The following is a 13,228-nucleotide window of genomic DNA, read 5'->3' as shown; positions in this document are numbered from 1 at the left end:
GGATGGGCGGGTTGCAAATCACTTGCGCCAGATATTGCCCAGGTCTGAAGGACTGATTTTATGAGGGGGGCGGGGGATGCAAATCACTTGCGCCAGATATTGCCCAGGTCTGAAGGACTGATTTAATGGGGATGCAAATCACTCGCGCCAGATATTGCCCAGGTCTGAAGGACTATTTTATTTGGGGGTGCAAATCACTCGTTCTAAATATTGCCCAGGTCTGAAGGACTGTTTTATTGTGGAGGGGGATGCAAATCACTCGTGCCAGATATTGCCCAGGTCTGAAGGGCTAATTTTATTTGGGGGGGGGATGCAAATCACTCTTGCTAAATATTGCCCAGGCCTGAAAAAATGCTTTTTTTTTTGTGCAACTCACTCGCGCCAGATATTGCCCAGGTCTGAAATACATTTTTTTTTACATATGACACCAACTCAACTGTTGTTGCCGTCACTGATGTCAGCAGAGATACAGGATGCAATTTCTTGCTACAATTTCACAATTTATAATTATTCATTGACATCTCATTCAATTTTAAATGAATAGAAAATGCGAAAACTACCTATATAACCAATATGTATTTAATAATAGTCACAATCAATTCATTATCGCAGCCACATTCATAAATGCAATAGGATGACATACTAAAAAAAAAAGCAGTAAACTCGATAAATGAAGAGATTTACTTACATTTTACGTTCGACACCGCATCTGCGATCCTCCTAAACAAATATAAAAAGCTAGTGACGAATGGGTAAAGACCCCAGTCTATTCATGTTTCAAATCGACGAACAGTTATCCAAAAACCTCGGCATTCACCAAAGCTCAATGAAAAACAAAAATGGAAAAAAATAAAATCCTGGAGATTTCACCTTCTCCGAAAAAAAAAAAAACTCGTTTTCATAAATAGATAAATAGCATATCATGTACTCAAAAGAACGTCAATGAGCAGCAAATGAAGCGATAAATACGCACAGTTTCGAGAACGAATGGAAGAGAGATAAAATACGGCGAAATTTTTTTTATAGAGACACAGCATCCAAATTGTCGTCATCAGCTGCTTAGGAAGTTACAACAATTCATTGTTTACCTCCTTAAAAAGTCACCAAAAGAAAAAAACTTCATTATTTACAACTTTAAAAATGGAAGGAAAACATATTATAAATATATCAGTTACAACTTTTAAATTATTATACAGTATTTTTAAACTGAAGCTTTACGCAGATAATCACGGCAATCAATTAAAAATGTTAAAACGCGACAATAATAATGGTAGCACGTTTAGAAAGACAGTCAGACAGAGAGAGAGAGAGAGAGAGAGAGAGAGAGAGAGAGAGAGAGAGAGAGAGAGAGAGAGAGAGTTTAAAGGAAAATAAATGATGATTGTTTACTCTCCAATACAGTCAGACTAAATCCAAACACACACACACACACACACACACAGAGAGAGAGAGAGAGAGAGAGAGAGAGAGAGAGAGAGAGAGAGAGAGAGAGAGGTTCTAGTCTCAAGAGAATAAATGTCCAAAAAGAACACACAAGAGGGGACAGAGAGAGAGAGAAATTTAAGAGTAGTGGGGAGGGGTTGGTGGGGGTGGCGTAGGATACCGGAGATAGAAGGTGATGATTGAGGATATATTATCAGGTTATGAGAGGCCACCTGGGTAGTAGAAGTTATTCCCGAGAGGTTAATGATGGATCTTGAATCCTTCCTTGAAATCGTGTTCCAAATAATTTATCGCTCTATAAACAAGGGCAGTGGCTTTTTATGGAATTCACAGATTATCATAGACAGGAGAAAATAGGAAATTGACACCGCAGTGTCCAAAAATAACAAAGGGCAAATTACATTTTACAGAAGTGAGTAATAAGAACGTAGGTGGACTAGTACTGTGAATAAAAAAGAATACTTCTACCTACCACTAAATGAGAGAGAGAGAGAGAGAGAGAGAGAGAGAGAGAGAGAGAGAGAGAGAGAGAGAGAGAGAGAGAGTTCTAGTCTCAAGGACATGAATAAATGTCCAAAAAGAACACACAAGAGGGACATGAATATTTCGTAATGAAGAGAGTGAGAGCGCAAGAAATCTTACGAGAGTAGTGGGGAGGGGGTTGGTGGGGGGTGGCGTAGGATACCGGAGAAGGACAGGGGAAGGTGGGGTAGGAGTGAATTACCCCTGAGGATATATTATCAGGTTATGAGAGGCCACCTGGGTAGTAGAAGTTATTCCCCGAGAGGTTAATGATGGATCTTTGAATCCTTCCTTGAAATCGTGTTCCAAATAATTTATCGCTCTATAAACAAGGGCAGTGGCTTTTTATGGAATTCACCACATACCGATTATCATAGAAAATCAGCACAGGAGAAAATAGGATAATTGACACCGCAGTGTATCTCAAAAATAACAAAGGGCAAATTACATTTTACAAAAGTGAGTAATAAGAACGTAGGTGGACTAGTACTGTGAATAAAAAAAGAATACTTCTACCTATCACTCCAAATGAGAGAGAGAGAGAGAGAGAGAGAGAGAGAGAGAGAGAGAGAGAGAGAGAGACTGTCACTAAGAGAAAGAGAGAGAGAGAGAGAGGGGGATTGTAGGAAATTTCAAGGTCCCTGAAATGTGTGTATCGGTATTTGTGCGTGCATATGAAAGGTAGAGAGAGGACTGCAGGGGATATCATTATCACTAAAAGAGAGAGAGAGAGAGAGAGAGAGAGAGAGAGAGAGAGAGAGAGAGAGAGAGAGAGAGAGAGAGAGAAAAGGATCCACCATTTAAACCTTAATCCGAGCTCAAAGTTCGCTCCCGAAACGGGTTTATAACAAGGCCCTTTGGGATTACGGGTGGGCGACAGGTGAGGCTGCCCCTCTTGATCTGCAAACTTGACAGGGACAAGGGTCATTAGCGTCACGGGGCACATCAACGGGGCGAAAACACGTCTCGGACATGCTCGTAACATCTCTCTTTCTGCCCCTCGGGTACGGGGCATTCTTACACATTATATGCGGGCATTCGACTAGGGAGGTGTACACTGGCAACTGTACACTGCATAGGTAGATATATAGATTCATTAACAAAAAATAATACACTGCGTCCAGTCTCAACCAATTTAGTTTATTTCCATGAATTCTAAATAGGTAAGCATATCATTCTGGCTGTATGTGATTTTGGACTGAACTTTGCAATAAAACAAACAGGCACACAAACACTAATTATATATATATATATATATATATATATATATATATATATATATATATATATATATATATATTTTCTGGGTTCTTGATTTCGATATTCTCCAGAAGAAATCCACCAAATATGAAGAGCGAAAACACTGCAAAGCCGACGTGTATATCAACTGCAAATGAGAGCATCATGCAATGATGAAGACTCTTAGAAAGACAACCTTTATATGGGACTCTTCCTAGTACAAAGCTTTGTTTTCAGAGTTCCCAAAAAACTGAATATTTAAAAAAACTAACAAAGCGTAACATCTCCATCGTTAAAACACTAACACGAATTATTTACATAGTCCATACTCTGGTATATGCACACACAGGTATATTTATGTAAATGCACAAAGGAAAATTTAAAACTAAAAAAATACTACCAAAATATATCCCTGGAGCAAAAATCAACGGGCCAGTTCATTGTCCAAAATTCTTCCTGAATCAAAACACATTCCAAGGTTTAAAACAAGCTTCAAAACATCTTTCAATCTCATTTAAAGAACACAAAGTTGGAGTCATTACGAGCAGTGGACATGAAACGGAATTAACAGAATGGGTAAATGACCACGACCTGTCAACATACATTTATGTAGGGAGAGAACAGCAAATAATGCAAAACTTCATGTACGCAACTCTTTTATGTACATGCAGACCTACAATTGCATGCTCTCGGTCACAAAATCTAGTTTGCAGTACAATGTCGAGTTTTTCCCTAATAATCAGCTAAGTCTGAGTCTTAGGAAGTCTAGAATATGAAAAAGGGCACTGATTCCAGTTATGACTAATATAATATTAAAATGAAGAGAATCATAAGAAGAGGTGATTTGATTTGTAAATCTGAATCTACGACTATATATATATATATATATATATATATATATATATATATATATATATATATATATATATATATATATATATATAACTACATACAACTCAATCATGAAAATATGGAATGTGATGAATATATAAATAAAGACAAAATCGACGAAGGAAAGAGAAACAATGGAGTGCTGGAAGGCCTTTCGATTTTTAGTCCTTTACTTGCTAAGTAAATAAGTCGAAAGGCCTAAGTAAAGGACTATAAGTCGAAAGGCCTTTCACCACTCCAATGTTTTTCTTTCCTTCGTCGATTTTGTCTTTATTTAAATTATATATTCATCACGTTCCATATCCCCGCGATTCAGTTATACATACATACATATATATATATATATATATATATATATATATATATATATATATATATATATATATATATATATATATATATATCAAAAGGAGGGACACAAAGGGAAGTGCACATGTAAAAATTGTGACATACCATTACGTTAACGCTAACACAGAACTAGAGGAAAAAGAAACGAAGAACGAATACAAGAAGTCTGTGATGAGTCAGTGTGTACACTAATGCATCCGTCCTAGAGAGGGGGGGCCACAAGACAAAAAAAAAGGGGGAGATTCATGCTTTTTTTTTTCTTTTTAAATAAAAAACAGCAACACCATTTCATTTATTCTCACAACACTTGAGGTAATCTATGACTCTAGATCATGCGTCCTACCGATCTCTGGACGGTCTGGTATATGAGAGGAGGGGCTATCGCCCCCCCTTCTCGTTCCTTCTCCTTTCCACCCAAACACCCCCCCTCAAGTTTCGTGAGGGGGGGACCCTACCTGATCGCTTGAGCTGCGAAACGCATCTTCGGCGTGACACTCGACCAGCAGGGGTCCCTGGGGCTATTTTTTCGGGAGGGGGGTGGGGTGGGTAGCACCAACACCCAGAAAGAGGGCGGAGTGTGACGTCATGTAAAAGGGGTGAAAAGGTGTTGGTGGTTGGGATTCGGGGCAAAGAGAAGATGAGGGTCATTCGTCAGTAAATGTTGTTAGATTAAAATCACATTAACCTTACACTGCAAAAATATGTATATGTACAGAGTTCACATAAAGATATTTTTATATATGTATCAGTGTAATTATACATACACAAAGTTTACACATGTTTATATACATAAATGAGTATATTTTACAAAGTTATTAATATCAATGTACATACAGCCACTGAACCGTGACAAAACTCAGTGGTGTGATAAACAAAACAATTTTTTGGCCAATCACTTTTTATGCACTTTCACACACAAAAAATACAAGCAACAGATCACAAAATTGTATAAAAAATCCTGCATAACATAACCGCAGAAACCAAGGATGAGACGCAATTGATATTAAAAATAGATTTCCCCAAATTTAAAGGGTCAAGGAAAAATCCCTCCTTGACGTAAGGCAATATTTCTCAAACTGAATAAAAAAAAACTATTTCAGACTCTTGTTTGCAAAGTTGTAAGTGATACCTTTTTTCCCCTCTTAATTCCATAAAAATATATGAAAAATCCAAGTGTACTTAAACAAAAAAATAATCCATCCATATTCTAAAAATTGCATCGTGACAGTTTATACACCCGTGAGGGTCACAATATCGGAAGAAGTGCTTGGTAAAAAAAAAAAAAAAAAAAAAAAAAAACTTGTGACACTTGCTACAAATCTTAGGGATTTGACGCAAACTAAAATGTTTCATAATGATGCCCCCTAAAGTAGAGAGTACATTTTTTTTTTTAATTACCACCCAGCCGACAAAATGGTGTGCATAATAAAATCACCCTAAATAAAGAGAGTTTATTGGGATGAAAAAAAAAATTTCCCCATTACAATAAAATTTAATCAACTAAAGTGCTTTCGGGCACTTGAGTCAAAATGTTCCTTGCATAAATAAGGTCATAGCCATTTGAACTATTTCAAGATATAAAGGTTCTCAGTGGGCAACAATTACTCCCATCCCCTATATAACAGATCAAGGTTGATACAGAGAGAGAGAGAGAGAGAGAGAGAGAGAGAGAGAGAGAGAGAGAGAGAGAGAGAGAGAGAGAGAGACTACCAACTAGCGTCACATAGGCTTTACGCATCGGTGCCAAAAGCACATTAATTACATTAACTAATTCGTAAGGATAAAAACTTATAATCTTGTACCATTATCATTCGTGCAACTGTCTATTAATGCCTCCACATCTCAGAGCCATAAATTACGCATACAGACAAAACCAAACGCTAATGAAGGTACGGTATTAACAAAGATAAGAAAGAAGATAGCAGAAGGAAATGAAAAGAGGCTGCCGGCAAGAAAAGGAAAGATTATCTGCACAATCCTCTCAAATGCTGTAGGTGTTTAATCGGGAGCAGGAAGCATAACAACCGTGGTTAAACCCTATTCAAAGTAATCCTTCCCTAATTCCTATTCTAGATAACAGTTAATCATCCAGATACTGCTGAGGGGTTTGCAATTTAAGCTCTTCTGGCCCGGAACCAATAAATCTCTTAATTCTTATTTTTTTTCTTTTTTTATGTGCTTACTGTTTTTGTGTTTACTGTGAGAAGTATATACACAATCTCACCGATACTGACTCCCGACCCCGAATATTCACATTTTTGTACTTGAAAATTTACTACTTAATACTTCTAGCAAATATGTATCCAGTTTATTTATTAATACATTCATGTATTTATTTATTTCTTTACCTGTTCGCATGTACAATACACCGTAGGGACCAATCAGCAAGAACATCATAATAATGATCAGGCCATAAATATGTAAATTTGCATTTAATGAATTTTTCACTTATATTACAATGTTTAAAGAAATCTTTAGTTACATATGGTCACATGTAAGTTCATGCGTGGGCAGAGAGAGAGAGAGAGAGAGAGAGAGAGAGAGAGAGAGAGAGAGAGAGAGAGAGAGAGAGAGAGAGAGAGGAAATAAATAAATACAGGTATTTTGAGTAATGTATAAAATTCATAGGAATTTAAAATATCATTTACTTTTGTAGACAATAATAATCAATAACAAGTGAAATGCAATAAAAATTTACTTAAGGACAAAATACTGACTAAACTCCCAAGGTTTAAAAACTGCACTTTATATATATATATATATATATATATATATATATATATATATATATATATATATATATATATATATATATATATATATATATATATATATATATATATATATATATATATATATATATATATATATATATATATATATATATATATATATATATATATATATATATATAAACGTTTCTCAGGTCCAGAGAGAGAGAGAGAGAGAGAGAGAGAGAGAGAGAGAGAGAGAGAGAGAGAGAGAGAGAGAGAGAGAGAGAGAGAGAGAGAAAGAGATAACAAATGTAAGAAAAACAGATAACAAATGTATATATAAACAATACATACAGGTAATATATATATATATATATATATATATATATATATATATATATATATATATATATATATATATATATATGCCCATACATATAACGTAAAAACAAAAACAAAAGCAAGACGGACGGAAACAGCACAATAATCACCGTTCATCAATTCCCTTTCACTTGGAAGTAACCATCGTTTACAACCCGTTTACAACCATTACAATCCCTTGCAACAAGCAAGTAAGGTACTCATCCCGCTTCCATCCCATTAACATTCCGTCGGGGGCAGACTACTCTCGTCATCTGCCACCGAACATATGAGTAAGTCACGCATACTCAATCTTGGTGCATACGTGGCATCTTCACATGAATTCGTGACAGTATCTGGATGAATTCCAGTGATATATATATATATACATATATATATATATATATATATATATATATATATATATATATATATATATATATATATATATATATATATATATATATATACCACTGGAATTCATCCAGATATTCCACACGAATTCACAAGATACAAAATGTGAGGGTAGACAGATAATTAATAATCAGAGAATCAAACACAGAAAACTTTTAATTGCTATACACTGTGTAAATATATATACACATATATATATACAAACACACACACACGGGTCGAGAGAGAAGAGCCACGAACAGACACAGATAAACGGTAAACAGAAAAAGACAGATCAGTTTGCATGGGGTAATATATATAAAAATAAAAATAAAATATACTGTTCTGAATTTATAAACGAGATCAACTGGTTCAGTAATCTCGTTTCAGTCATTACGCAATTCTAGTAATACATGGACCCAGTTACTTGTACTAGATAGTGGAACACTTTGCAAAATTATATATATATATATATATATATATATATATATATATATATATATATATATATATATATATATATATAATATAAAACCTCACTGACCACTTTGACGATCAGCAGTATTTCTATATATAACTTTGAAACTTTAAATAAATATATGTTTCACGATGATACACTCATTTTCGACGTCATTTTGCAGCTAAGTAGCTGTAATTTATCATCGTATCCCCAATATAACAAAAAAAATAAGAGGTAGAAATGACGAGTTGACGTTAGCCAGGTATAAAATTGCCATAACTTTGCATCAAAAATACTCGCTAAAACGGAAGTATTATAAAAACATTTTTCTCACAAGGAGAATTACGATAAATTACCATTCATTCATTACCGTTTAATGTTGTTCATGACTCTTACTGCTCACTAAAATGTAAGGAAAAATATAAAAACACTTCTAAATCTTTCATCAAGAATATGCTTATCTATAAATATTTTGAACGTTATTCATTTTGGTGTCAACTGAAAGCTGAATACTTTTAATCCAAAGTGATATGTTCAAATAGTAAAATTTCTGAAAAAAATAGATATAATTCTTTTTGTACCAAGCAAAACTTCTCGAAACTCCCTTTCAAGTGATACCTAATTTATTATCATTTATTACAGCCACGGCGCAACAAAGAAAATTACTGTTATTTTCGTCAGTATACGGACACTGCATGTATATATTCATTATACCGGTGAGTGTTTTTAGTTACAACACATACAGAGAGGGCGACTGATTGCTTGACGTATGATTCAAGCTATGCAAAAACTCACTGGAAATTCCAAACAAACTGACAATTACCGAGGCCAAAGAAATGAAAAACGAAGTGTCATTATATAAAGGTAATAAAACTCGTTCTCTTCCTCATCTGAAATACAAAAAAGCTATTGACTAATTATCATAATTACTGAACAACAAGGGCAGCAACGTTATTCTGGTGGTAATTATCTTCCACCAAAACAGTAGGTGAATTTCCAAAATGGAAAAAAAAAATAAATGGTTTTTGTTTCTAATACATTCAAGTTCTTTCCACATTGCATGCGAATCCTACCTCCACTTTTTTTTTTTTTTTTTTTTTTTTTTTTGCTAACTTGGATTTTCTAACTCCCAGATGTTCAAAACAATATCCCTTACCTTCCCCTCCCCCACCCCCCGGAAACTCGACAGACCGACGTAAAAAAAAAAAAAGGTGTATAGAGAAACCACTTACCGGTGAGAACAATAAGAATGAGTCAAGCTAGAAAAAAAAAAAAAACTGAAACAAATCCGGTGTTTACCATTGCAAGCCGCTTTCCATAACCTCACGACCTTTCGCAGGAGTTTCTTCAAAGGGGAAACATGTTTAATCAGTTTCCCCTAATCACCAGCACCACCACCACCACCAGCAATAACAATAACAACAATAACAATCCTGTTTCTTCATCACAATGGATCACTCATATCCGGCCTCAGCTCCCATAAGCTTAGTATAATGCCGTATGCCTTCCCCATCCTTCCCCCAACACTCTCATCCTTCTGTCTATGTTCCCCCAACACTCTCATCCTTCTATCTGTGTTCCCCTACACTCTCATCCTTCTATCTATGTTCCCCCAACACTCTCATCCTTCTGTTTATGTTCCCCCAACACTCTCATCCTTCTTTCTGTGTTCCCCCAACACTCTCACCCTTCCATCTATGTTCCCCCAACACTCTCGTCCTTCTGCTTATGTTCCCCAACACTCTCATCCTTCTTTCTATGTTCCCCAACACTCTCACCCTTCCATGTTCCCCCAACACTCTCATCCTTCTATCTATGTTCCCCAACACTCTCATCCTTCTTTCTATGTTCCACAACGCTCTCATCCTTCTATCTCTGTTCCCCAACGCTCTCAACCTTCTATCTACGTTCCCAACACTCTCATCCTTCTATGTTCCCAACACTCTCATCCTTCTAGCTATGTTCCCCCAACGCTCTCATCCTTCTATCTCTGTTCCCCAACGTTCTCATCCTTCTATCTATGTTCCCCAACACTCTCATCCTTCTATCTACGTTCCCAACACACTCATCCGTCTATCTATGCTCCCCTAACACTCTCATCCTTCTACCTATGTTCCCACAACCCTCATCCTTCTACCTATCTACGTTCCCCCATCATCCTCCCTTCTCACATTTCCTTACCTAAGCATTAAAGATGATGTATACCAAGTTATGGATGTGGAAACACCACACCCACCACCTTTAACCTTTCTCCCAAACATGTTCGCATACACAAGAGTGCGCGCGCGCGAGAGCGTAAGCAAATGAGCTGTGAAAATAAACGTTGGTCCTTCAATTCTCATCGAGACATGTTCTGTACAGTAAGACCAACAGTGATCACATATCTGGTAGTATGATTAAACTATATGTGGTGGTTGGTGGCACCTTTAATTTGAAGACGGTTCCTTTAAAAATAAAGATAATAATTAATAATAAATAATAATAATAATAATAATAATAATAATTATTATTATTATTATTATTATTATTATTATTGTGTAATTTTAACGTTAGCACTGATGAGGAACACCGTTCAAGTGTTCGAAAGTCTTTAGTCTATTTTACATAGTAATATATTTAACTATATAATTGTGTATTTTTATTACACAGATTGTTTTTCACGAAACTGTGAATCTATTTATTATTATTATTATTATTATTATTATTATTATTATTATTATTATTATTATTATTATTATTATTATTATTATTATTATTCAGCAGATGAACTTCTCCATACGGAACAAGTCCAAAGGGGCCATTGACTTTAAAACCAAGCTCATTAGGAAGTAAGAGAATGTAAAGGGAAATACAGAAAAAAGAGATCTCACTTATTAAAAAAAATCAATATATTAAAAAATACAAAAAAAAAAAATGCAAAGGATGAACGTTTGACTATACCAGGCTTTGAGACTTAATCAGTGTAGAGTAGGCGAACCGGAATTCCAGCCTGAGAACCTGGAAATCATTTTCATGCTCAACTTGGTAACCTACACATCTTCCTCCTCAGTAATTTTGTCTGATGAACCACTTCATGAGTAATGAAATATATGCAATAGCCATTTTTAATGGAATAAGCAATTTTGACTTTGACTTCTAAAATAATGCTTATATTATCTTCACTAATATTATTTTACCTTGCCAGGTTCATATGCCATTAATTCCAGCATAACATTTGAAGCTTCCTAGACATATTCAAACTTTTAAGTAGATTCAGCGCGAATAGGCCACAGTACAAATTAGTTCAAATACTTCAGTTTTATTAGATGACAAAAAAGGGACAGAGTCTTTTTGTTCCTTTTTATTTACAACTTGAGAAATGATGTACCCAGAATCCACAGATTTCAAAAGAGAAACCTGACAACACAGAGCCGAAGTCGAACAATGCAACTATGGTTACAGCCGTCATTTAACAATTATTAATAAATATTTCATTAAAATAAATGATAAAATATTCATCCCCCTTAAACTCCATATTCGTACAGAACAAGTATTTATCAGAATTTTAACTTTTGTTTCGAAATGAGCGATTTTGTTCAATACTGTACTTAACAGTATAATAATGAACATTAATTTGCAACAACAGCTGGAAGTCTCACATGAAGTAATTTGAAGCATGGAGTAAAATATAATATAAAAACCAATCGACACTAACGAACGCACGCGCGCGCGCGCACGCACACACACACACACACACACACACACACATATATATATATATATACTGTATATATACACACACAGAAAACATACGCCTACAATGCCAGCATCTGGCCTCTTGGCAGTGTGTGTAATCACTAAAAATCTAATTATTACTGCTGCATCATTATAACACTATCATACATTACCTACTTCACTTACCGAGTCTGTTGTGGTTACTGTATTAAGCATCATTAGTAAACAAGCTAATATAAACAATACTTGTACGGTTTACTCTTCCATTTGACAGTGCTTCAGGTAAAATGCTATATATGTATGCATGTGTACATACTGTATATATATATGTATATGTGTATATAATATATGTATATATATATATATATATATATATATATATATATATATATATATATATATATATCGCATGGAAGAAGAGGAGGAAGATTAACTGCTTGATGTACGACTCAATTATGTGAAAGAAACGGCATATTTCAAACAAATTAACAATCACCGAGGTCTGAAAACGAAACTGTACAGTTCCGGTGTTATGAATCTGTTCAGCCCAAAACCTAAATGTTGGCTCTCTCTCTCTCTCTCTCTCTCTCTCTCTCTCTCAAACACACATTACGCCCATGCTTAACCCACGAAAAAATGTCACGGGCACCGATGTCAAGGACTCATTTATAAATAGGTTGCTCTTCCACCGCCTTTCCTTTGCGGGATGAAGGATCTCACCTCCCCACTCCCCCGCCCCCGCCCCCTGGACCACCTGCCGCGAGTCAGGTCATCCACCATCTGGTCCCAGCTGCAGCGCTGCTGCTTAGTATCTTGGCCATCTGCTACTGTTAACCGAATGGGTACTCAAAAGCGCTTGGCAAAAATGAAGGATTGACAGTACTCCATGCAGTCTGGTAAAATATGCTAAAATGTACTAAATTGTGCTAAAATATACTGCAATAATGCGGTATAGCTGTGGAAAGCAGCACAAGGTAATATTTACTCCGTGAAATCTGGTACAAAGTAGTCAACGTAGTCGAGCCATTTACTTTTAGCAGTGTGCTAAAATGTACTAAAATGTACTACAATGATGCGGTACAGGGGTGACCAGTAGCACAAGGTAATACAGATGTACTCTGTCTTCATACCAAACTCTGGTTAT

The 13,228-nt window shown here is 35.5% G+C and overlaps 1 protein-coding gene across 8 annotated transcripts in view; it reads right to left on the bottom strand.

The window, feature by feature from the left end:
• spir (spire type actin nucleation factor) overlaps nt 1–13,228 on the bottom strand; it is a 506,323-nt gene that overhangs the window by 154,502 nt on the left and 338,593 nt on the right. For 5 of the 8 annotated variants that reach the window (XM_067081387.1, XM_067081383.1, XM_067081380.1 and 2 more), the window contains exon 4: nt 4,899–4,961. The exons of the other annotated variants lie outside the window; for them this stretch is intronic. In XM_067081387.1, coding sequence (XP_066937488.1) covers nt 4,899–4,961 — 63 coding nt within the window. The remainder of the gene's footprint in view (nt 1–4,898; nt 4,962–13,228) is intronic. 8 annotated transcript variants of the gene reach the window in all.

The sequence above is a fragment of the Macrobrachium rosenbergii genome, chromosome 37 (genome assembly GCF_040412425.1).
Source record: "Macrobrachium rosenbergii isolate ZJJX-2024 chromosome 37, ASM4041242v1, whole genome shotgun sequence".
Classification (NCBI taxonomy): Eukaryota; Metazoa; Arthropoda; class Malacostraca; order Decapoda; family Palaemonidae; genus Macrobrachium; species Macrobrachium rosenbergii.
This window is presented reverse-complemented; position numbering and strand designations above follow the sequence as displayed.